The sequence below is a fragment of the Martes martes genome (genome assembly GCF_963455335.1).
Source record: "Martes martes genome assembly, chromosome: 7".
NCBI classification, from domain to species: domain Eukaryota; kingdom Metazoa; phylum Chordata; class Mammalia; order Carnivora; family Mustelidae; genus Martes; species Martes martes.
The window spans coordinates 124,567,033-124,594,382 of NC_137894.1; the positions used below are offsets into that span (position 1 = coordinate 124,567,033).

General features: G+C 34.0%; 1 protein-coding gene across 1 annotated transcript in view; it reads left to right on the top strand.

The window, feature by feature from the left end:
* The window catches only part of CEP128 (centrosomal protein 128), a 396,464-nt gene that overhangs the window by 43,118 nt on the left and 325,996 nt on the right, over nucleotides 1–27,350 (top strand). The window contains exon 9 of the mRNA XM_080808359.1: nucleotides 9,831–9,947. Within this exon, the coding sequence (XP_080664485.1) occupies nucleotides 9,831–9,947 (117 nt within the window). The remainder of the gene's footprint in view (nucleotides 1–9,830; nucleotides 9,948–27,350) is intronic.

Consider the following 27,350-nt stretch of genomic DNA (forward strand, 5'->3'; position numbering starts at 1 on the left):
TATTACTAGATGATGAGCATTTTTCACATTTTGTCTTTTCTAGAGTTTCTCATCTTTTGGCCTGATATGGGCCTTATTTATCACATCATTGATATTTTTCTCCAATTTTCTACTGAATTGTCTGTTAGGAATACACTCCATTCTTTTTGTTTTGTTTTTTGCCTTTTTTTTAAAATTTAAATTCTGTTAATTAACATATAGTGTATTTTTTTTCCATTTTATTTTATTTCTTTTCAGTGTTCCAAAATTCGTTGTTTATGCAGCACACCCAGTGCTCCATGCAATACGTGCCCTCCGTAATACCCACCACCAGGCTCACCCAACCCCCAGCCCCCTCCCCTCCAAAACCCTCAGTTTGTTTCCTCAGAGTCCACAGTTTCTCATGGTTTGCCTCCCCCTCCGATTTCCCCCATCTCACTTCATATAGTGTATTATTAGTTTCAGAGGTAGAGTTCAGTGATTCATCAGTCTTATATAATACCCAGTGCTCATTACATCATGTGCCCTCCTTAATGTCTATCACTGAGTTACTCCTTTCCCCCACCCCCCTCCCCTCTAGCAACCCTCAGTTTGTTTCCTATAATTAAGAGTCTCTTATGGTTTTTCCCCTCTCTGATTTCATCTTATTTTATTTTTCTCTCCTTTCCCCTATGATACTCTGTTTGTCTCTTAAATTCCATATATGAGTGAGATCATAATGATTGTCTCTCTCTGATTGACTTATTTCACATAGCATAATACCCTTTAGTTCCATCCATGTCATTGCAAATGACAAGATTTCATTTTTTTTTTTTTTGATGGCTGAGTCATATTCCATTGTATATAATATACCACATCTTCTTTATCCATTCATCTGTCGATTGACATTTAGGCACTTTTCATAATGTAGCTCTTGTGGACATTGCTGCTATAAATATTGGGTTGCAGGTACCCCTTTGAATCACTACGTTTATATCTTTGGGTAAATCCCTAGTGGTGCAATTTCTGGATTGTAGGGTAGCTCTATTTTTAACTTTTTGAGGAACCTCCATACAGTTTTCCAGAGTGGCTATACCAGCTTGCATTCCCAACAGTGTAAGAGGGTTCTCCTTCCTCTGCAATCTCATCAACATCTGTTGTTTCCTGACTTGTTAACTTTAGCCATTCTGACTGGTATGAGGTGGTATCTCATTGTGGTTTTGATTTGTCTTTCTCTGATGCTGAGTATTTTTTCATGTGTCTGTTGGCCATTTGTATGTCATCTTTGGAGAAATACCTGTTCATGTCTTCTGCCAATTTCTCGATTGGATTATTTGTTCTTTGGGTGTTGAGTTTGATAAGACATTTGCAAATATCTTCTCCCATTCTGTCAGTTGTCTTTTCTGTCAGTCAGCAGAACTATTTCCTTTGCTGTGCAAAAGCTTTTTATCTTGATGAAATCCCAATAGTTTATTTTTCCTTTGTTTCCCTTACCTTTGGAGATGTGTCTAGTAAGTAGTTCCTGCAGCTGAGGTCACAGAGGTTGCTGCCTCTGTTCTCCTCCAGGATTTTGATGGATTCCTGTCTCACATTGAAGTCTTTCATCCATTTTGAGTCTAGTTTTGTGTACGGTATAAGGAAGTGGTCCACTTTCATTCTTCTGCATGTGACTGTCCAATTTTCCCAACACCATTTGTTGAGGAGACTTTTTTTTCCATTGGATATTCTTCCCTGCTTTGTTGAAGATTAGTTAACCATAGAGTTGAGTGTCTATTTCAGGGTTCTCTATTTTGTTCCACTGGACTATGTGTCTGTTTTTGTGCCAGTACCATGCTGTCTTAGTGATTGCAGCTCTATAATATAGCCTGAAGTCTGGAATTGTGATGCCACCAGCTTTGGTTTTCTCTTTAAGAATAGAAATCCACTCCATTCCTGTTGGCTATTTTCTTTTTTGAGATGCCAGTTTGCTTCTTTTTGCCCACTTTTTTTTTTTTAATTGGGTGCCTTTTCATTATTGATTTGTGGGAGGTCTTTCTTTTATATATAAGCACTCTGTCAGTTATATGTTTTGCATTGTTGTCTCCAATTATCCAGAGCTATTTCATCTCTTTCTTAAAACTCTCTTAATGAGGTCTTCTATTGAAATTTAATCTAGTTCAATTTTCTATCTCTTCTTTTGTGGTTATTTGCTTTTTTGACCTGTTTAAGAAATTGTTCCCTTTCCTCAGATCATGAAAATATTTTCTTATATAATATTCTAGAAGCTTATTATTTTACCTTTTACATTAAGATCTAATATCTACTTGGAATTGATGTTCAAGGTATGAAACTACATTTTATATGACATCTAATTGATTTGGTTTCATTTATTGAGAGAACCACCCCTTTGTTATTACTTAACAGTCCTGTCTTAGTTGTAAATCAAATGTTCATATGTGTAGACATCTGTTTCTGGACTTATTCAATCTTCTGGTTTGTTTGTCTGTTCCAATGTCCATATTGCATTGTCTTGATTACTGTTTTATGTTAAGTTGTGATATGGTATAGTAAGTCCTTCCATGTTGTTCTTCAGGTTTATCCTGTGTATTCTTTACTCTGAATTTCTGTATACATTTTGGAATTAGCATGTGAAATAATTAAAAACCTAGGATCTTGATTAGATTACATTGTATCTATAGGTCAACGTGGAGGGAATTGACATTTTTATAATGTTGAATTTTCCAATTTATGAACAGAGCAAATTCTTTCATTAATATTGTATAGTTTTTTTTTTTAAAAATCTGGAGATCTTATGTGTTATATATTAATTTTAACATTTGTTTTTTGACTTTGATATTTTTATGCCATTTTAGAGAATATCACTTAACATTAAATTTAATCTTTGTCTCTTTTTAATTTTCAAATTTTTGGGGGGTAAGAGGGGCAGAGGGAGAGAGGGAAAGAGAATCTTAAGGAGCCTGATCTCATGACCCTGAGATCATGATCTGAGCCAAAATCAAGAGTTGGATGCTTAACTGACTGAGCACCCAGGTGCCCCATCTTCAGCTTTCTTCATTTCTTTCTGTGTCTCATTCCTTTTTGCATCCTGAGATTCCTCATCTGCTTAAAAACATACTTTGAAATTTTCTTCAGAGTGAATCTGCATATGCCTGAGTGAATTCCATTTACAATTTCATTTGGAGTGGGTTCTTTTGTGACAGATCCTCTTTGTATTTGTCTGAAAATATCTTTATTTCACTTTTTTTGTTAAAAGATATTTTCACTGGTTATAAAGTTCTAAATAATCCTTTTTCCTCCGTCTGTATTTCGAAGGTATTTCATAATTTTCTCAGTTCCATTGTTTCTGTTGAGAAGTCAGCTGTTATTCTTGTTGGTGCTTTTTGTATGATAATATATATTTTTCTCTAATTTGCTTTTGAGTCTTTCTTCTTACTCTTTGGTTTTCTGCAGTTTTACTATAATGAGCTTAGTTGTTTTCCTTTGATTTGTGCCTATTCCCTTTGTCTCTTATGTTCATTTTTATAAATATATTGTTTTATCATTACTTACTTTGAATATTTTCTTTGGACCTTTTATTTACTTGTTCTTTCTTCAGCTGAATCAACTCTGTTAACCCACCCACCGATTTTGTATTCTCATTTACCACATATTTCACTTCTAGAATTTTGATTTTATTGTTTTTAACTTTGTAGTTCTTTGGCAAAATCCTCAATCTGTGTATCTCTGTGTCATAACTTCATTGTCAAGATCTTCTAAAGCTCTGTTTCTATTTGTTATCTTATTTTTATTGGATTTTGATCACATTGTTTTTGCCTACTGTTTATTTTTGATTATCTGGTTACTTTTGTTTGACAGAAAATGTATTTCATCCTTATTTAATAAGGATAATTAATTTGATAATTACTATGTATGAGAATATATATTTATTTTTTGCTATAGAATAAGGGCCATAGCAGTCATGGATTACCTTATTTTTTTGTACTATTTCAATGTTAAAACTTCAATGATGAGTTTCAACTATTTCTAGTTCACCTTATTCCTGGCGGATGACCATTCAGGAATCTAGCCCAAAGTCTGGGGGTGAGGTTGGGGAAGTTTAACTAGGCACCTCCCTCCTTGGAAAATCTCTCACCTCCAGTTTTTCCTCTGTAGCCCCACACATCTGTTAAAAACTCTGTTTAGATTCTCAGTATTACAACTGCTTTTTTTGAAGCAGGCTGATATTTCAGGGAGAAAAGATGGATTAACCTCTGAGGTTTTTTTCCTTCTCATTCATTTTGGTCTCAAGTATCTTTCCAGCGACTTAAAACTGTTTTTTGTTTAAATTTTCTAGTTTTTTGAATTATTTTTAGTGGAAGGTTTGGTCTGAATTATCTAGGCTGTCATTTTTGGAAATTAAACTCCATGAATGTTTTGCATATCTATGGTTCTGTTACTATATTTGGTATTTCTAATGCTGTTTCTATCAGGATTTTGCTGTTTTATAGCCATTTTATGAGGCTCCTTTAACTTAGTACACAGGTATACAACTTGTGAATATGCTTATAACACAGACTTTGCTGCAAACTCAAATATCCTCAATGTTCTGCTGAGATTTTTGTAGTTTTGAGTAAGCTATGGACAGTTGTACTGTCATGCTGTTTTTTGATGATGTTAGTCGGGATAGTTTGAGTTTGGAGTTTGAAAATACTAAGTCGCATGGTGCACATTACATTTGTTAATATTTTTACCTTTCACTGCTTACAAAGAACCCATAATGAAGAGTTACTTCATTTTTATTTCTTTTATGTAGCAAATAAACCTAGTAAGTACTATCTGCAGTCAAGAGTGTTGATGGGGGTTTGAAATGTAATTACTGAGCTAAAAGTTAACAGCTGAATTCACAGAATGTTCACTTCTTTTATCCTTATTACCATGTATTAAGAATTACTATATATCAGATAGAGCTATGATTGAACAACTGAATGTCACACCTCACTAGTGCTCAGCTCATTGGTGTAATTGGTGTATACAGTTCCCCAGTTGACCTAATTGTGCAATGTGCCCAGCTCATCAGGACATATTCTTTTATAGTGTCTAAACCTGGAAAATTTTACACACTTAATTATGCAGTTGAATTGTTCAACTGCTAGTTCCTCCCATCAAGTTGTATTGCTATAGCTTGTTTTGTGTTTCCTGTAATTTGCTTTCAAAGTAGGGGTATCTCCTAATTGAGGGCATCTCATACCTCATATGGGTGTATGTAGTCCTGATTGAGGAAAATTGTCATTAGACATTAGCCAAATTTAAAAATAATATTGTTGAATTTTGGAAGGTCTTCTGAAGGCCACATGATGTTTGTTTCCAATTTATATAAGGCTTAATATAGATTTTCTAATTCACTTATTCTAATCGAAGTCAACATTTACATTTTATAACTTTGACATATTGTGCTGTATTTGTGAATTCATGATAGCATGCTGTCAGAGAACATTTAGTTTTGTTATTTGAATGTTAAACTTCTCAGAGGCTGCAGCTGTTTCCCCCCTCCAGATTTAAGTTTGAATTAAAATTACCAAAGTGATGCACGTTCACTGTGGAAAACTTTAAAATGTTGTACAAATACATAAAGAAAAATGAACGACTGCCACTATCTCTCACCAATTTCAGTTTCTTTGGTACGTACTGTTATTCACATTTACTGTGCATTACTCTGAGGCTACAGCTATTTATCATGCATTTTCTCAGTAACTAAAATATATCTTGAAAGTTTATAGGACACAGTTTTCTTTGAGAGGCAAAAAGTGTTGGTTCCTATCAGACATGCCAAGATTTGATTTGTTAATCCTTTATGATTCATAGACTTTTGTTTGTTTAGTTTCTTTTATACTTCCCATTAGAAGGGCATAGTTATTATTTATAACATATTATGGAAAATATTTTCCATTAAGATTTAATTTTGGTAACAATCAACATTGCATGGGCCTCATACCACAGGGGAAATTTCAGTCATTAGTTGTCTAGATTCTACCCATTTGAGTGTGATATGAATACTTATTAAGTTTGATTATTCATGGAGGAAAAGTCAATTTTATTTCAGTTTTCTATAGGAGGGTCACTATTTAAATTAAATATCTAAACATGGATCTAGCTGTTTCTGGAAGAGGTGGTCATTAATTGAACTCAGAATTCTGTCAACACTGCATTTAGGATAACATGGTTATTGCATAGATTACAACAACAGAATAGATAACAAATATTTATTGAAGTGGATTTTAAACCAGATACCTACCTACCAAAACAACTGGAACAGATGAGTGTCCATGCATGTTTATTGAATGAATGCATGAAAATGGACCTGGGGCTTATAAGATGCTGCTGGAAAGGGAGACCGGCATTAGGCTTATTTTTCTCACTGATCAGTTGTGTGACCTCTGGTTAATGACTTCATCTCCTGAGTCTTCTTTTTAGAGTAAAGGATTTGGATAAAAATCCAAAATACCTCCCAAGTTTTTATTTTATTTTGTGGTTTTTTTTTTTTTATAAGTGATTCATTCCTTGTGATTCAACAGTGCCACTTAAAGAGTGTTTCTTGAATTTATAAAAATTATCCTATATTGTAGTATTTGCCATAGCATCTATTAGTAAAAATAAATGTTATCCCATTATCAGTAGGATACTGATAGTAGGAATTATTTTAATCAATTAGGGTGAACTATGCATTTGTTAAGAAAAAGGATGTGGATTTATTTGTTGTCATGGAAAGTTACCCATGATATGTCAACTGCAAAAAATTTATAAAATATTATGTGTAACACCTCATTTTTATTTAAAGAAGTGAAATGGATATGTGTTTGACTAGTCATGCACATATGCAGAGAAAAATTTCTGAGAGTATACAACCATATACTATCAGTGTTTTTCTCTTCATGGGTGGTATTAGCAGATTGTATTTATTTCTTTTTATCATTCTTTATTATTTATTTTTAACTGTGGTAAAATTTACCATCATATCACTTTCTAAAGATTTTACTGATTTATTTGAGAGAGAGAAAGACAGAAAGAGATGGGGTGGGGAGGCACAGAGGGAGAAGGAGAAGCAGACTCCCCACTGAGCAGGGAGCCAAACCCTAGGGCTTGATCGCAGGACTCTGGGATCCTGACCTGGACCGAAGGCAGATGCCTAACTGACTAACCAGGTACTCCTCACTTTTTTTTTTTTTTTTTTTTTTAAGATTTATTTTATTTTTAAGCTTTAGTTTAAGTTGAGAGAGAGGGAGGGAGAGAGCACCTGAGTTGTGGGGGATGAGAGTGGAGAGTGAATCTTAAGCAGATTCCTCGCTGAGCGCAAGGCCCAATGAGGGGCTTGATCTCAGAACCCATGAGATCAGGACGTGAGCAAAGACTGAGAGTCTGATGCTAAAACAACTGTGGCACTGGCCAGGCAACCCTATCACTGTATCACTTTTAAATGTTAAGTAGTGTTTCCTTGATACCCTTTTAAGTAGTATTTCCATGATACCCTTTTTCCAGTCCCCAGACATCACCTTTCAACTTTCTGTCTATAACTTTGACTACTCCAGGTATCTCATTTAAGAGGAAGGGTACAGTATATTTGTCCATTTGTGATTGGTTTATTTCACTTAGCATAGTGTCTCCAAAGTTTATCCATTTTGTAGCATGGGTAAGAAGTTTCTTCCTTTTTAAGACTGGATAATACTCCATTGTATGTGTACCACATTTGGTTGATCCATTTATCTGTCATCAGACACTTGGGTTGCTTCCATCTTTTGGCTATTGCGAATAATGCTGCTATAAACATGCGTCTACAAATATCTCTTCAAGACCCTCTTTCAATTCTCTTCGGTATATGCCTAGAAATGGAATTGCTGGTAACTCTATTTTCAATTTTTTTTAAGGCATCAACATATTGTTTTCCATATGATCTGTACAATTTTATATTCCTACTAAACTAACAGTGTACCAGGGTTCCACTTTCTCTCCAACACTTGTTATTTCCTGTTTTTTTTTGGTTTTGTTAGTTTTTTTTTTTTTTAAAGATTTTATTTATTTATTTGACAGAGAGAGATCACAAGTAGACAGAGAGGCAGGCAGAGAGGTGGGGGGGTGGGGGGAAAGTAGGCTCCCTGCTGAGCAGAGAGCCCGATGCTGGACTCGATCCCAGGACCCTGAGATCATGACCTGAGCCGAAGGCAGCGGCTTAACCCACTGAGACACCCAGGTGCCCCTGGTTTTGTTAGTTTTTGATAGCAGCCACCCTAATGAGTTTGAGATGATCCTATATTTTTTTTTTCTGATAAGTTTTGCCATTAATTACTTTTTAAAATTAATTATTTTTATTAACATATGAAGTATTACTTGCCCCTGGGGTTCAGGTCTGTGTATCATCAGGCTTATACACATCATAACACTCACCATATCACATACCCTCCCCAATGTTTATAACCCAACCACCCTCTCCATTCGCTATTAATTACTTTTTATATTCAGAGTGAACTATAAAGGTATTTCCATTTTGTAAAAATTGCATAAATTAACAGCCTTTTATTTTTTAGTATTTCTCCAATATTATTTACTTTTACAGCAGGTACTACATTTATTTCAGATGCAGTAGTAAATTATTTATTGGGGTATTAAAGTTGATTACTATGATAAATTAGAAGCTTGATGCTGAATGGTATTTTGAGTTTTTAGTAAAACACTGTATCAGGGTAAATATCTTAATTGTTTTTAAGCAATAAAATGTAGAAAACCAAGAATTTTCATTCTTAGTAAATATCAGCTGCTAATTTTTTTGATAGAATATTTTTGCTCAGGTTTTATTAACTAATTAAACATGTTTACCAGTGTCATTTAAAAAAATTTGATTTGATGTATAATTTATCATAAAGTTAACCTGCTTTATGTGCACAATTCAGTGATTTTTAGTAAATGTACTGAGTTGCGTAATCATCACCATGGTCCAGTTTAGAACATTTCTGTTGCCCCAGTAAGACTCCTTGTGACCAGGACCCTTCTGGCTGTATAGAATTGTTAGCAAAAGATTTCTTATGACTTTATTTATAAAAGATTTCTTTTATAAAAGATTATAAAAGATTTCTTATTACTTTCTAATTACTTTATTGCTTCTCTTAAATGAATCCAAATGTCTTTTATCCTCCCGTAGCTTCCTGCATGAAATATGCACATCATCAAATAGGTAAATTTTATTTAGGGGACTGTATGATGATATGCATGGAATGTATTTGAATTTGTACAACTTTTAGCAAGGAAAATCTTGCATCAGAGAAAACATTCTTTTATGTTTATTTTAGAGAGTCCCAATTAAACATTTTTCTGTTTGACTTTAGTTTTTGATCTTTTACAGCTGGTTTATTTTCTGTAGATCACAGTATAAAAGATTGACAAGCTAATGAAAAACACATTTAATTATTTGCTGCTCATAGACATCAAAACTTTTCTAGGCAGGTCATGTTTATAGAAAATTAAAATGAAAAAGAACTAAATAGAACTGTTTATCATTAATAGAATAAAAAATGCTGTCATTGGCAGACTTGGTATTTCCCTTCTACTTCACCAGAGGGCACTCTTTTCTAGTATATTTTAATTCTGATCTATTGAATTATTATACTTGGAAAGATTTAAGTCCTTTATTGGGATCCAGGTTTGGATTATTTAGAGGCTAATGATTGTTTTCTTTTGTAACTTTCAGTCCATTTTTTTGGTGATCTGTTTTATAATAGCATTAAAAAGAACAAGCCATTTTTAAATGCTGTAGGTGGTAGTGTATCTGGCATAAAATATCTCTTCAGTATATTCTCTTTTTGCCTAACGGCTCTGTAATGTCACTGTTTCTGTCTGTTCATGTTAAGGTTTCAGATCGGGTGGAACGACGGCTTCAGGAAATAGAGAGAGAGATGCGCACAGAAAGAGAGCTGGTGGAAAAACGTCAGGATCAGCTGGGAGTTATTTCTTTGCAGCTACAGGAGGTTTGTGAAAAATACTTTCTCAGAATGTAAATCTTGAGTTCGGATAGTTTGGATACTTATTTAGCCATTGTTAAAATGGTTAGAGTTCCTTGGTCATTGCATGTATATTTCAGTGCATCTGAGAAGTATAGCATGTATGTTATCTAGTTCAGTGTGTGAAGATAGCCCTATCTGGTTCAAACCCAAAGTCTACTGCTTGCTGACTTTGGTGACCTTGGGCAAATTCCTTTGCTTTTCTAGGCCATTTCTTCTGTGGAAAATGGAAATAGTAATAGTATTTACCTAATCATGTTGTTGTGAGGATAAATGAGTTAATGCTTATAAAGCACTTAGTATAGTATTGTAAAGCACTTAATATCTGGCATGTGCTCAAAAATGTTAACTGAAAGTATGATTACTCTGGTCAATTTTCCTTGGCGTGAACTAGACCTCAGGGGTCAGCTAACTATGGCCACTGGGCCAAATGTGGCCCATTGCCTAGTTTTTGTAAATAAAGTTTTATTGGAACACAGCCATTCGTTCATTTACTGTTTGTGGGTGGTCTTTTGACACTGTGGAAGCACTGAGGAGTTGTTAAAAGAGACTATATAACCCACAAAGCCTAAAGTATTGACTTTCTGGCCCCTTTATAGAAAGTTTGCCAACCCCTGGACTAGACTATGGTCATACCATTCCAAAACTGAGATCGCTTACCTTTTAGGTACCTTTTTTATTTTTAAATTTCAGACTTAGGAGGAGGTTGAAAAATTAGAACAAAGGATTTCTGTATACCCTTTACCTAGATCACTCCAATATTCACATTTTATATGTATGTTATAATAATAATAATAATAATGTATAAGTTATTATATATTACATATACATAATTTTTTGAGCTGGTTGCAGACGTGATGTAAATACTTCTACACCTAAATAATATGGTGTGTACATTCTCTTCCATAATCATAGGAATTTAATACTGGATTAATACTATGATATAATCTATAGTTTTTATTCACATTTAGCCACTAACATCCTTTTCTGGTCCAGGCTATAATACAGGGTCACATATTGCATTTGACCGTTTTGTCTCTTTAGTCTCCTTTGATCTGGAACAGTTTTTTCAGTTTTTCTTTGTCATTTATGACCTTGACAACTTTGCAGAGTACTGGCCAGTTACTTTGTAGAAGTCTTGCATTTTGGTTTGTTGATGCTGTCTCATGACTAAATTCAGATTCAGATGATGGACTTTTGGCAGGAAACGCAGAGAATTGGTGTTGCATTCTTCCCAGGGTATCTTGTTAGAAGGCATATAAATGTCCATTTGTCCCATTACTGGTGAAAACTGAACATTTGGTTAAGGTGTTGTCTGCCAAATTTCTCCACTGTAAATCTCAATAGTATGCCTTTTTAAGTATTAATTTAAGTGGAGATTCTTTGAAACTTGAAAATAGCTTATTATCGTATTTTCACCCATAGATTTTAACATTTATTAATATTCTTTCATGAAACAGTTATTACTATAAGTGATGCTAAATGGTGTTTTTTTTTTTTAACACATTCTATCACTTTTTCTGCATTTATTAATTGGATTCATACTGTGAGGAAAGGCTTTGCTTTTTCCTTTAATTAATTAATGGTGTAGATTTATAAATTTCATTGTATTATGTTGGTTATGTTTTATTACTATCATTATAGAAAATTGATTTGTTGAATTTCCTTTAAATGTGTCTTAGATCTATACATAAAGTATAAAAAATTGAGACAAAACAAAAGATTTTAAGAAGGATTTCTTTTTCTTTTACAAAATGATTTTCTCTAAAAGTGGTGTTCTATAAATGTACGTATATATAAATTGGAGGATTAAAAAAATTTTAATTAATAAGAGATACTGCCAATTGAAAACTAGGTGCAAAAATGGCAACCCTGAAATTATAATGTAAGCAATAGAAAATCTACTTTTGTTTTCTAAAATTCCATTTTCCTCTATTTCACAAAAGGAGGCATACCCTTGTTAGTTGGTAATTACTTTGAAGAGGATACTTTGTTGAATAATTAGATACAGCATGTGGGTAGCCTTCTTTTTTAAACCTTGATTTTTATACATTTGTTCTCAAAGTAAATTGCATCTGGTGAGCATAAGAATAGACAATTGTTCTTTTTTGCAAGAGAAAATTAGAGAAATTTTCCATACTTATTTTCTTCTTTCTTTGCAGAATGCATAAAATTACAAAGAGGGAGAGGAAGATTGCTTCCCATCCCTGTTCTTGAGAAACCAGAGCCTGAATATTTGCATTGTAATTGTCAGTTTGACTAAAAGCTTGAGCTGTGATTTAGAATTCTATCTCTGACAATACAGTAGAGGATCACTATTGATAAGAAATGTTTAATTTCATATTTTGTCACTTTAATATAAGTGGTGACCCATATGCTTTTAAAAGGTGGTTTTTAGATTAAACAGTGCAGTGGAAGCTGGAAAGGATTAATTTAGGCTGATAGGTTTTCCTTCTCCCAAGTTAAGTGGCTTAGGCTGATCTGGAAAGGTCATGTTTAAGGAGAGGAAACACTTTGCTTTCTTTTCAATATTAAAAAATACTTTTGCAAATACCTATACTGCATGATGATAGTAATTGATATATTTTGTTTCTGGCTATGATGAGAAAAAAGAATTTATAGATGAGTAAGGAGATCTGGACTTTCACCCACTGTGCTCTTTTGCCTCCCTTAAAGATATATATAATTCAATGTTAGTGAAAATTAGGACATTTAAAAATTGTTACGAGATTAGAAGTATTCATTAAAAATTCCAGGATATCAGCAATTTCTAGGTATAATGTCGTATTATGGGGAGGCAATGTGTACTTTTGGCTAAAACTTGCTTCCTTTTAGTGATCTAATGAGGTCCTTAGGTCCTTGGAGCTTTATCTGTTCCCATTTAATGAAAAATACAGTATTAATCATTGGAAATTGATTGAGGAACAGCCACTCTCCTCTTCCTATTTAGTGGTCTTAAGGAATTGTTCACTCTTTAATGAGTTGATGTGTGTTTTTTCCCTCTCTTGGTCTAAGCAGGAAGGCTGTGGACACTCTGTAATCTGCTTCCTTGAGTCTCAACTAACTAGTCATGTGCTACTGATGTCACATGAATGTCAGATTTTCTTACTTGGTAAGGATTTTCAACTGGCCTTCAGACTAAATTGAATATTTTATCTTTGGCTTCATTTGAATTACTTAAAATTAAGTACACAAGATAAATGCTGGGTGCATATTTGTATATGCCTTTCAGAACATTTCATAGAATATTAAAGTGCTAGTTCTCCCACTTACTCCCACCAGTAATATGCCATGCTTGCCAGTGATTTAGGGTAAATCAGGTGCCTCAAGGTTGTAGGTACTTTATGGAGAAGTCTATGGTGAAGTTGAAGAATGGAATCTTAATTGAAGATGGTGAAGATTAGTAGGGGATTGGTAGGTGTAAGATGGGCGCTCAGCTCAGTGGTTTTCAGTCTGTACATCTATGAGAAACTAGATTATGTGAGCCTCATCGATAATGTTAAAGCCTTGTACAGAAAAGTTAAAACGATAGATTTTTTTTCCCGATATTTTTCTTCATCTTTTGGCATCTGTACCAATTGTGAAAATCCTAATGAAGAAATGCTATTTGTTCCTTCCCAGAAATGTCATTGTGGCTCCAGAGATGCTGAGTAATATGGATACTTCACCTAAGAAAAACCTTGGGTACAGTTTATAAATGTATTTAGTTTGAACTCATTAAGGGAGAAGCTTCTAAGGAAGCCAAGAATGTATTCCTAATGTCCTCTTAATAGCTTTAGCATTTCCCTTGAGACCTCTGTGTCAATTCAATGGAGAATCTAGTCAGGCATATGTTCTAAGATGTCCTCATTAACCCCTTCCTTTAGAGACTCCCTTGCTTGGCTTGGGTTGACCAGGAGAACTTTCTGAGCCTGGTAGATATTGGACTTCACTTATCTTCCCAAGGCTGAATTGTATAACTTTTGCTTGGCACTTTACCCTTCTGTTTCCATAGTCAATGCCCCGATATTTCACATACAAGTATGTCCTTCCCCACTGATGTTACTTGATGCCTTTTAAATAAATGCCCCTGAAATCACTCTGACATTGACCAGCCCAATAGCCTCCCTGGGCTTTGAGAACGACCATTAGACTATACAATTCAATGGGAGTTTAAAGTACAAGCTCCGTGGAAAGCATGAGGGAGGCCCAGAAAATGCACATTATTTTCCCAATCCTTGGGACATGAGCTCTAGAATGTGGTCCTTTTGAGGCTTGGGTGACCAGGTGGGATGTAGTAAGCACTGAGTAACAGAGCTGGAGGGACATGCAAGGACCCTCAGACTACCAACGGCCTGAAAATAGAATATCGCAACAGGACAACTACACATGTGCTATTCTGTAGGAAAATGTGTGTAGCTAGGGAAAATTCTAGAACTCTTCCTCTGTTGTTTATTTTTTATGGGGTGGAGCTCTATGTGTAGGTTAAGTCTGAGCCTTAATTTAAGTCCTGGTTTTTATTCTTTTAATAAACTCTAATCCCATTGACTAGTTTCCTCCTTTTGCAATGATGGCTTTTTTTCTCCTCATTGTTCTGTTTCTAGTGATCTATTTTTTTTTTTTAAGGATTGTATTTATTTGACAGAGATCACAAGTAGGCAGAGAGGCAGGCAGAGAGAGAGAGGAGGCAGCAGGCTCCCCGCTGAGCAGAGAGCCCGATGCCGGGCTCGATCCCAGGACCCCGAGACCATGAACTGAGCTGAAGGCAGAGGCTTTAACCCACTGAGCCACCCAGGTGCCCCTTTAGTGATCTATTTAACATGAGTTTTTTTTTTCCCCAGGTTATTATGAATTACTATTTCTTGATATTTAATTGTATTCTTTTTGAACATTTTGCATTTTTAACATTTCACATAGTATGTACTTAATAAATATTTGTCAAATGCATTAAGTAGTGACCATATTCATACATTGTTTTGATCCACTGTTTTAGTTTTATTTCTTACATAATTCTTTAAACATTTTTATTAGGTAATTTAATATGAAAAGTGTTTATTCATACATAATTTAAATGTATAGCTAAATGTGATCATATCATAAATGCTCATACATTCTCTTTTTAATGCAGCTTTTGTTTTATTTGCTTGGCTTATTCCCCCCACCTCCTCCGCCCCCCCACCCCATCTCTTATGTATTCTCTGATCATCAACCATTAACCCCATTCCCTAAGAAAAAGGAACCAGTGTGAACAGCCTGGTAGATCGATCCCTTTATATTTTCCTTAATCATTATTCTTAATTATCCTAGACAGATGTATATGGACCATATATGCCTTTGCATATATAGGACTTTTTTTGTATGTTTCATTTTAATAAAATGAGATCACATTTTACACACACACACACACACACACACACGCACACACACAGTTCTGCTTTTTGCTTTTTCCTCTCACCAGTACTTTCTGGAAATTCCTTGAACTAGCTGATGTGGTTCTAACTTAATCTTTTATTACCAGAGATGAATTTTTATTATAATAAAGGCTACCAGATTATTTTTTCCAAAAGGTTCTAACCTTTTACATTTCTGTTAGTAAAACGGTTGAAAATGGCCCTTTTCCCTACATTCTCTTTAATTTCTGCCAGGCTCATGGGTATCAAGTGTTAACTCATTTTTATGTTTATTTGCATTTCTCTATTAGTGAATTTGAATATCTTTTCACATATTTTTTTTGGCAGTTTTCATTTGTCCCTGTGCAGAGAGCTTGTTTATCATTTGCTCATTTGAAAATATTAGATTGCTGTGTTTTCCCTCAGGAATTTTACTTTTTTAGTGGCACGAGGAAAGAATCTGTTATTTTTTATGTGACTAATGAGTTGCCTCACCATCATTTTTGAATAATTTGTCTTTCCCCTCTGATTTAAATGCCACTTCTGTTATATATCTAGTTTCCCACAGTATCTCTCTGGTTCTATATGCTTTTCTATTGATCTGTTTGTCTACCCCTGAACTGATATCATTTTATCTCCATTATTATAGCTTTCATTATATTTTGGTAAATGATAATGAAAATCTCTTGTCATGTTCCTTGAAAAATCCTGCTGGCATTTTGATTGTAATTATACTGACTACATAGATTAATTTGAAGAGAGGTGTTTTCTAATGTTCTTCAATAATGTTTTATAATTATATATAAAGGTCTTATTCATCTTTTGTTGGACTTATCTTTCTATAGTGAATGGAATATTTTCTTTTATTACATCTCTAATTGGTTAGTTGTAGTATATAGGAGTGTAATTGGTTTTATACGTGACTCTCGTATGCAACAATTTTGCTTAGTGATCTTATTTTATAATTTGTTAGCAGCTTTCATGTATTACTATCATGTACTATATACTGTGTAGATAATCATATATGAAATGAAAGGCAATTTAGTCTCTAACTTTATAATTCTTTGTTGTTGCTTTATTGCATTGGCTAGAAACTTAAGTGCAATGTCGACTAGAAATAAAGAGCAAGAATTCTTGCTTTATTCCTGTTTTTATAGGGATGCTTCTAAAGTGTTAATCTTGTTGCATCTGTTTGCTCCTGGTTTTTTCAATGCTGTTCTCTACCAGATTAAGAACATTGCCTTCTATTCCTAGATTTCAAAGAGTTGTGTTTGTTTCTTTTAAAAAAATCATAATGTGTTGTAGAATTTATCAAATACTCTTGGTGCTTGCTATATTTCTTTTTTTGATACTGAAATATGGTTGACTTTATTAATCGATATTGACCACTCCCAGCATTTACTTGGTTATAATGTATTATTTTTTATACATTGCTGAGTTCATTTGCTAGTGTTTTCTTAGGACTTTTATATTTCTATTAATGATTGAGGACTTATAATTTTCTTTGTACTGCTCTTCTTGGTTTTGGAAGCAAGGTTACATTAACCTCATAAAATGAATTAGGTAGATTCTTTTTCTCTTTTCTTTTCTAGCTCTGTTTAAGAGAGGGATTGTCTATTTCTTGATTGTTTATTAAAACTCACCTATAAAACCATTCGTACCTGTTATCCTTTTAGTGGCTGAGGTTTTAAGTTTTTTTTCTTTTTTGTTTGTTTGTTTGTTTTGGTTTGTGTAGCTTTTTATTTTTTAAGTCAGTTTGGTAATTGATGATTTTTTTGTTATCCATTTTGCCTGTATTTTGAAGTTAATTTTAAAAGCAATCATAGCCCTGATTTATTATTTTTAAATCTTGCTTTGAAGCTATATACTTTCTTGCTTAAATATTAGCTATTTCTTTTTCTTTACTAGTTTTGCTAGACATGTGATTATTAGTTTTCATTTTGACTAGCTTTATTAGTCCATCAACTTCTGTTTTTAAAATTTTTTTTTTTTTATTATTATTTATTTGACAGAGATCACAAGTAGGCAGAGAGGCAGACAGAGAGAGAGGGAAGCAGGCTCCCCGCTGAGCAGAGAGCCCGATGTGGGACTCGATCCCAGGACCCTGAGATCATGACCTGAGCCGAAGGCAGCGGCTTAACCCACTGAGCCACCCAGGCGCCCCTCAACTTCTGTTTTTAACTCTATTTTTTCTTCCTTTTTTGTTTTTAGGATTACTCTGTTTCAGTTTTTAGATTTATAAGTTGAAACATTAACTGATTTTTCTGCTTTTAAAAATTACTGTGAATTTATCACTAAATTACCATATATTTTGATATGCTATTCTTTTATGGTGGTTTATTTCTAAATCTTTTATAGTTTCTTTTATGACTTTTTCTGTAACTTAAGACTTACTTAGGAATGCCTTTTGAAAAATCCAAATGTGTGTATCCTTACTTAACTCTTTTTATTATTAATTTTTAATTCCTTTGAAATTTCTTGAAACTTCCATTTTGACACCTGGTACCATGATCAGTTTTTTGGGTAGATATTATGAGTACAAAAATTTAACACATTTTTAGTTTAGCATATGACACACATACATGCACACTCCTATAATTTAGTAAGTCAAGTTAGTAAATTTTGTTGTTCTGTTCTTTTGTGTTCTATTAAATATGTCCGTCTAGAGCCTCTCAGTATAATAAGGATTGTTAATTTCTCTCCGTGATTTTTTTTACTAGTTTTTTTTATTTTTAGTTTTGTTCTGTTTTATGGCTGTTTCACGGATATGAATTAATTACTTCTTGGTCAATTATTTTTTAATCTGTAATGTTCCTCTTGATATTAGCATTCTTTTGAGTTACTGTCTTGGCATATGATTTTTCTGCTATATTTTAATCCTTACTTTGTAACTTACTTTTTTATGTTTCTTTTTTTTATAGATACCTTACAGCTGGACTTTAAAAATCTCATTTGATAAATTATGACTTTTTTAATGGTTGGATTATTCACTTTTTCTTAAAATTATTGATGCATTTGGAAATGTTTTTATCCTTTTATTTGTTTTTTTAACATATTTTCTTTTTTTGCTGTTTTTTCCCCTTCCCCCCGTTTTTTTCCTACTGGATTGAAATGTGTTATATATTCATTTTTATACTTCTGGCTTTGATTGTATTTCCATTTTTTAAATGGTTATTCTCAAATTTAAAAATTGCATCTATAACTACAAATTGTTCTAAGAAATCTGTGCTCTAAGCACAGTGATTTCCTCTCGTGTCTCATATGAACACTTTTCTTCAGACGCTCAGCAAACTTACATCTTCCTCATCCCTCGGGTTTAATTGTTGCCACCTCTTCAGAGAGAACTGCCCTGCCCCTCCCTTTTCTAAAATAGCTCTTTTCTGGAATGCCTGGGTGGCTCATCTGGTTGAGCCAAACTAAAAAAAAAAAAACTAGACTCTTGATTTTGGCCCAGGTCATGATCTCAAAGTCCTGAGATCAAGCCCTGAGAGGAGGTCTGTGCTCAGGAGGGAGTCTGCTTGAAATTCTCTTCCTCTGCTCCTCCCCACTAAAATAAATAAAAACAACTAAAAAAAAATAAAGAGCTCTTTTCTGCCCCATTGTTTTCTATCAGATCATATTACTTTGTCTTTTCATAGCACTTAACACCACCTGTAACTGTGTATTTGTTTATGTTATTGTATGTCTTTCCCACCAAAATGGGAACGCTGTTGGCAGGAACTTTGTCCATCTCACCTGTTTTCTGGGGCATGTAATTCAGTGTTTATCCCACTGCAGACAGTCTGTTAATAGTTGTTGAAGAAATTCCCATTGTTTTCACATGTAAGTGACCATTTGGTTGAGTGTAACACTCTTGGTTAAAAAAACAAACTTTTTTTTTCCTCTCTCAAAGATTTGTCTGTGTTGTATTATCCTACTGCTCTTATTCCTGCAAAGAAAGTGAATATTAACAAATTGTAACCTCTTTGAAGTTGAATAGGATAGCAGTTTAAATGATTTAACTGAAATCCTACATGAATTAAGGCAACCAAAATTAAATTTTAACTTTTTAGAAAGAGTATTTTGATGTGGTACTTTACTGTTTTTCACATTATTTTGGGAATTTAGGACAGCTAAATTTCTGATTTCTTAGTGCCTAACAGAGAAAGTTAGAAAAAAAAAATTAGACTAGAACTGCTCAGATACATGAATTCTGAAAGTAATAGCTCTTTAAAATATTAATTATGGATTTCTGAAACAGTGTTAATTCAACTGTGAGGATGTGAATGAACCAACACCTTATGGTGTTGTTCCCATTATGGGTCAATATCAAAGGCTGATTGAGTTTGATTTGGAGACGTAGCAAATAATGGACAGAAAAGACTTAAGAGATACAGGTTTTTCCTATAATACAGGTTTTTGTAATTTTCGGAATGTTTGAAAATTCTTTTAATATGTTTCATTATTTATACTACATGTTTCAAATTTAGATAAAAATCTTAGGAGAGTACTTAGAAATAGGGAATTACTACATATTTTTGGCCACTAGTCGTCAGTGTTGAACCATCAATTGTGACCCAGCAGGCATCCTTCATTAAAGTGGCTAAACTATCTTGGAAAATGATGATAACATATATATATATCTCAACTATTAGGGCTCCCTGAAAGTGTACTTGGCACAAGCATTGCAACTGAAAAAGAATATAATTATCTAACTATTGCTATTTGGAAATTTAAATTTGAAACAGTGTTGCTTTCTACAGTTGAAAAATAAAATATGACAGATTGAGTACTACATATTAAGACATCTGTTATATTTAACACTAAAGCTGTCATTTTTATGCCTTTTTGTTGGAGTTTCTTTCATTCTTCGCATTTAGGGTTACAGTTCTTCCTCCTTCCCTCTCTCCTCCCTCTGTGGAAAAAATCTTTTTACATATAGTAAAACAGTTAGAGACTGTAATTTGATATGAGAGTTTCTGTCACTGGAATCATGTATTCCCATGCCCTTGTCCGTGGTTCATGTATCTAATCTATGCAGGAATGTCCCAAAGATACTTTCTCTACATTTTTATTTTATATAGATGCAAACTTCTTCCAATTATCATTTTCTTTTCCTTAATCATCACTGCCTTTGTACCTTGTTGTCCACCCAACCCAGGAACAGTCATTTTCCACTGGAGTTCTATGTTGATTTTCCTTTGTGTGGTCTTGTTTGTGTCTCTTTCACCTGATACAAAGTGTTTTTTGTAGCTGTATGATTCCTTGCATTTCTGGTTGATTTACATTTGTATTTAGTACCCTAGATCTTTTTTTTTTTTTTTTTTATATTGAAGCTGTGGTATTACTTATTACTCAAGAAATGAGAAGTTGCTTAAGTTTTTCTAACATCACTTACAGACAAGTTAGAACACTATTTACACGTGTAACCTTACGTCATCATTCCATGGGCTTATTTGGCAAGGAGAAAAAGTTGTTCAGTTTCCTATTTTTCATCTGGGATTGAGATCCTGAAGCACTGTTAGCCAATATCAGACTTGGATGGGAATCAAGTTAGAGTGGTACTGTGATTTAAAGCCGCAAAGCCTGGGCAGACTTGGGTTGCTGAAGCTCCATTTCCTGTTCTTTCCCCTCCCGACCTGGGAACTTGTATAGAAGGTGCTAAATTATGTCTTTTTGTGTGGTTCAGCCTAGTAAGTAGCTCCTATGATTGATTTCTTCTAAAAGAAGATTTCTAAAAGAAGGTTTGTCTTGATGACAAAAGCAATGCTAACTTTATATTTAAAAAATTTTATGTGGTTCCTTTATGTTCTCCCCTTTACCGTTTCTCTCATCCTTCACATCCTATCCATCATTAAATTCTGTCAGTTCTATTTATTTATTTTTAAAGGTTTTATTTATTCACTTTAGATGGAGAGAGAGAAAGAGAGAGAGCAAGGAGGAAGAGCAGGGGAAGTGGAGCAAGCAGACTCCATGCTAAGCGGATACGGGGCCTGATCCCATGACTTTGACATCATAACCTGAGCCAAAATTAAGAGTTGGGTGCTTAACCAACTAAGCCGTCCAGACACTGCATCAGCAGTATTTAAGAAATGTTTTCTGAATTGATCACTCCTCACCCCTTCTATCGCTACTATTCTCATCTATCCTCTTGTCTCTGTTTTCTCCTGCTTGGGCTGGTGCAGTAGCCAGCCCCCTTGCGCCCATTCTTACCTTCCTACAGTCTTTTCCCCACAAAATTAGATAGTGCCACATCATTCTTCAGAACCCTTCAGTGGTTTCTTTATCATGTTCGGAATAAAATATAAAGTCCTCAGCCTACAAGCCTCCTCACTTATGGTTCCTGCATACCCACTCCCTTAATTCTCTGTCATTCTTCTTGTCCACTCTAGGCCAACTAGACTTGCCTTCTTGCTTTTCCACAGACATGTCGGGCACCCTCCTGCTTTTGGACATTTACACTTTCCATTTCCAGAGCCAGGAATTTTCAACTCTGGAAACAGTTGCTTTGCTGTTTACCCTCAAGTCTTTCAGATCTTTCAGTAGGGCTTTCAGAGCCCTTCTTCAGCAAGGCCTTATTAACTATCCTTGATAAACCCTTTCTTCACTCCTGCGCCCCTCACACTGCCTCACGCTCTTTTTTTATTTTTACTTTCTTATTAGCAGTTTTCATTACCGGACATTGTCTGCCCCCTGACCAGAATTCAGGCAGGCACATTGTTCACTGCTGTGTCTACAGTACCTAGAGCTATGGCAGGCATGGAATAGGGGCCCAAGAAGTGTTTCTTGGAGGAAAGGATGAATAAATATTGTCTACTCTGTAGTCAGAACTATACATAGTAAAATACGCAGCCTATACCTTCGTGTACTTAGTGTTTGGCAGGTAATGTGCTGGGGACTGGAGATTTAATGGTACTTAAAACATCGTCTTGACTTTGAGGGACTCCCAGTTTAGCTGAGAAAGAAATGTTAACAATCTCTGTAATTCACTAAGGGTGTTATTTCAGTTTTGAAATAGGCTTTACAGCAGCCCAGAGGGAAAATAGTTATCTCTTCTTGACCGTTTGGGAAAATTTGGGTGGAAGAAGTGGCATTTTTGCTGAGAGTTTGTGTTTTCAGATCATTTTGGGCATTTCTTTTAATGAATGTGATCCTACTCCTTTGCTTATTGCTGCATGATAAACACTTTACCAATCCATGGCGGAAATAGATATTTAAATTCTGACTCACTATAGTTTTGATTTACAGTATTGTTCTCTTACTATTTTATACCATGTTAATTATTTTCTTCTCTCTTTTATGTTTATTACCTATGGATTACTTATTTTTTTGCAAGGCTAAAGTTAAACACTTTTCTGTAAGGTTGCGAAAGAGCCATTAATGTTACCATGCTGATAAAAAGGAAATAGATGGAGAAGAATGATTGTCTATTATGGGATTTGTCTTTCAAAGCCGATTGAACACTATTTGGCACAGCTTGAAATGCGCAGGTCCAAGACCTTTCATGTTCTCCGATCTTCCTCCTTGGTCTTTTTCTTGATTTACCTCTTTGCCTCCTGCACCCCACCCCTGCTGATTTAACCGGTAAGTCTGTTTTATTAGGCTTTGATCATTTCAGATGACACTAAAATCCTTTTAGTGTTTTTTTCTGTGGAAAATATTTTTTTCCCCAAAATTCCTCGTAAAAGAGAAGCTGGAAGAGATCTTATATGTTGTCTCTTTCAACCTTGTACTCACTCAGTACCTGAATTTCCGTTCGCAGAGCAAACATCCCATGTGGTTCATGCATATCATATAGACAGTTTCTACAAGCCATGTTCCCTTTCTTTTATTGGGAAATATTGATAGTAATAGCTGGCTGGATTAAAGAATATTCCAGATCATATATTTCAGGAGCCTGCTGTTTAATATTGACAAAACAAAAGTTGAAAATCTAGAACTGTATCCTACATCGTAAGAGAAGTAAAATGCCAAGCGTTAGCATGCTAGGGAAGGTTTTTGGGTTCCTTTGAGGGTTGCAGTTTTATGAGATGATGTGTAGATGTCAGTTGTCCTGAGATTCTTAAAATCTCATTTCTGCGTAATACTTCTTAGGCTTTTTACTTTATTAAGAAAATCTTACCTAAGGATATTAATTATTAAGTGTCTACAGTGTATACTTTCTATCCCTTTTCACCTTTCCATTTCAATGACCTTTCTCCAACATCCTCCAATGTATGTAACATATTTTTTATTATTCAAATGTTTTTGAATAAGGTGTATTTTTCAAGATATCTTCCTGGGTTGATCAGTTTGCTTGTAGCTTCTTTGTTCCTACCTCATTGAATTCCTTATATGATTTTTGTTCTACTTTTTCCCTCCCTGATATTTGCTCTCTAGGTTCTTGAACAGTCCTTTCTTATTTTCTCCAAAATGGCCATTGTGGCCTCTGACTCCTTTCTTTATTTCACCTACTCTTGAAGCATGTGTGTAGATGTTCTTGTAAAGCACCTCAGAATCTGTTTGGAAACAGTTAAGGTTTGCATTAGGAATAAATACTCTTACTGCTGCTGTGAGTTGCATTTAAGTCTTGACACATTTTATGTTCATACCATATATGACTAGATCTTAAAGTATTGTTTAAACACATTTATTTTGCTGTGTGTACTTACTTGTTCTTGCTAATATTATCATTATAAACTATAACAAATAAGGCTAGCATGAATCTGTGTGAGTCCCTTTATGTAGCACTGTATGCAAATAGACATTTAATGCAGCTAATGCTATGATGATGATGAAAAATGTCTGTGCTCTTGTTGACTGAACAGCTGCCTGACAATAGCCTGAGATTTTCTGAGCGTAGGACTTGTTTAATTTCTACTTTGTGCTTTTCTTGAAGAGTGTAATGTTTCTATCTACATTTCCAGTGAATTTATCTTAGACCATCTGTTTATAAAGCCCTTTTCCATCATTATCAATTAATATTTATTGGGCAACTACTGAGTGCATAGTAATGTTGTGTAAACAAAGACCACTCTGCTCCAGATAGACTTTTTCATTGACTTGGTACAGTTTTATTTTGATTAGAAAATAGTGAAAAAAAAATCCAAAGGCATAAAATAACATCCTCTAACTCTAAACAGTGAAAGGTGTTGTATATTTAAGGGCATTCTACTCAAATACATATAAAACTTGAGAAACTTTATTTTACTTATTTTTTTTAAACTTGAAAAATTTTAAATAAAATTTTTGTAATTACTTATGATCTTCTGTTTGTCAACAATTCTAACTCAGTGGCCCTGTATTTAGAAAGTCAAATGAAGTATCATATTACTCTGGGGTTTCTAGTAAAACTCTGAGTGTCCTTTTTCAAAGAGGAAACTACTCAGATAAAAACAGACCCTCCACTAAGAGCCTTTGCTTTTTGATTTTGAAGGAAATCCTGGAAAGTGCACTTGTTGGGCTCACATTTAACTTTACTTGCAAGATTTTTCTTAAGTAAAAGATTGCATAAAAATAAAGTCTGTTCCAGTAAAAGCAGTGGCATTTTAGGGAATAATACTCATTACCATTGTTGCTTTTGAATTAAAGAAGGCAAAAGACTTGAATGTCTTTTTAGTAAACCAACTTTGTAGGCAGTAATTAAGGTTTTGTTTTGCAGATTGGCAAATTTAATAACATTTAAAGAATGAAATCCTGACAGTAGTCAATAGGGCCTTTACTTTTGAGTTATTTTTATAGTCCTGGTAGATCTTGCTGATTCATCCAGGGTCTCTGGCCTGGTTAGTCTTCCATGTGGCCTTTGGCTAAGGTTTAGGGTAAAGACTATGACCATGGAACAGAGCAAAGGGAATTGGCTCTCATGGTGATTGAACCCATGACCTTGGTTGGCTTTGTTGGCAAAGGGTGCCCCAGCCAGTTACAGACTCCATAAATATGGACAGAGTAGAAACAGTAAGTTTCCTATTCATTGGGGAAAATAGGTCAGTAATAAGTGACCCTCTATCCTATCACAATGGTTTCTATAAAAGCTCTTTGGATTCCTGAAAAAACTAACACCTTATCATAAGACAAAAAAGAAAAAAAAATAGACATCTGGGCCATTCTCAAAGAGAAACTTTGAGTTTTATGTTTCAAAACCTCAGGTATCTTTAAAGAACATCATTAAGGATTACAATTGCCATCAGAAGTAATACCAATGTACTTAAACTACTGATAAATCTTACTTAACTACATGATACTTGATATTACTCTGCCTTTTGAAAAACAGAAATGGTTGTATCTTGTGACTCCACACACAATATGCTTACCACTTCCATCTGGAAAATATACATAATTCAACTGAGAGCAGGTTTTTAGAATTTCTCCATTTGATAGCCCAAAAATCTGTATGGTGTTATAATGGTAATGATCACATTTGGATTCTCTTTGGCCTTTATCATGCAATTCTACTTTACTTACTAATTTTTTTTTTTTTTTTGTGGTAGTTTGTATAGAATTTTTATTCCTTGGTTATGGCTGAAAAATAAATTTCTTTGAATAATTTGGGTAAAATCTAACTATTTTTGAGTTTAGATATTGGTTCAGGGATTTAGAATATGAATGCATTGTTTTCTGCCTTGAAAAGAAACTTTTTTTGTTTTGTTTTGTTTGGTTTGGTTTTTGTTGGCACAGATAATCCCCAACTGGATGAACTTAAAGGCTAAAATTTTCCATGACTTTAGCTAGTTCTCATGTGGGAGGAATCTCTAACTTGATTTAGGAAAAAACAAAATTTAGAAATTCACAGAGCTTGACAGAAATAAAATCTATGTTAATTTAAGTGAGTAGTATTAGTTCTGAGCAATAAAATCCTGCTGCAATATGCATATATATTCCTTTTCAAAATATGTATTATTCTATTGATATTTGATGGTTTTAGAGTTGTGATTTAGGTTTTCAAAAGATAATTTTGGAAATAGACACCAGGTTTCTGTCTTTTAAAGAAAATCTCAAATATGTTTCTTATTACAGTATTAAGTATACATATTAAGTACTTAAAAATGTTTTTTCTTGATTTAAAATGTGACAATTGTTCTTAAGCTATTTAAAATTTTTAATATCCATAAATATAAACTTTTAGCTTTATAGTTCATGTGGTCTAATTCCAATCAGAATTGCATTATATTGCGAAGCTTAAAATATTTGCTGACTTTTATTTTGTACCTCCATGAAGAATTTAATTATAAAAATATAGTCAAATGAGCTATAAAGCAATGAAAAAACATAGAGGAACTTTACAGGCATATTATTAATGAAAGAATAATCTGAAAAGACTACATACTGTAGGATTCCAACTATATGATATTCTGGGAAAGAAAAACCATGGAGACAATAAAGAGATTAGTAGTTGCCAGAATTTGGGAGGAAGGGGATGAATAGGTAGAGCACAGGATTTTTAGTGAAAATACACTATGAAAATATATTATGGTACTGTAATGATAGATACCTGTCATTATAGATTGGTTCAAACCCATAGAGTACACAGCACCAAAAATGAACCCTAATGTAAATTATGAGTGATTATATTGTGTCAGTGTAGGTTCATCAGTTGTAACAAATGTGTACTACTTTGTTGAAGGATGTTGATAATGGGGAAGTTATGCAGGTATGAGGACACTGTTGTATATGGGAACTCCACTTCCCTCTCAGTTTTGCTATGAACCTAAAACTGCTCAAAAAAAAAAATAAAGTCTTTAATAATATATAGTAAGAGCAATACTTTTCTAATTCTCAGTGCCATGACTTTATTCTTTGTTACTGGGAAAAAAAATCTGACTTGGAAGTTTGTACCTTTTAAAGGGTAATGTTATTGACCTATTGTTCCATGTGAACAGACTTGTTTTTCTATAGTCTTGTTGGTTTACCAGTGAGTCATCTACATGTTCTTGCCCTTGTGACCAAAGGCATGCACTTGGAGCACTGCTCAATGATTAGAATGAGACAGGATAGTTTATGTTCATCTTTTTTTTTTTTTTTCTTCAAATTTCAGTGGCATGTGTGG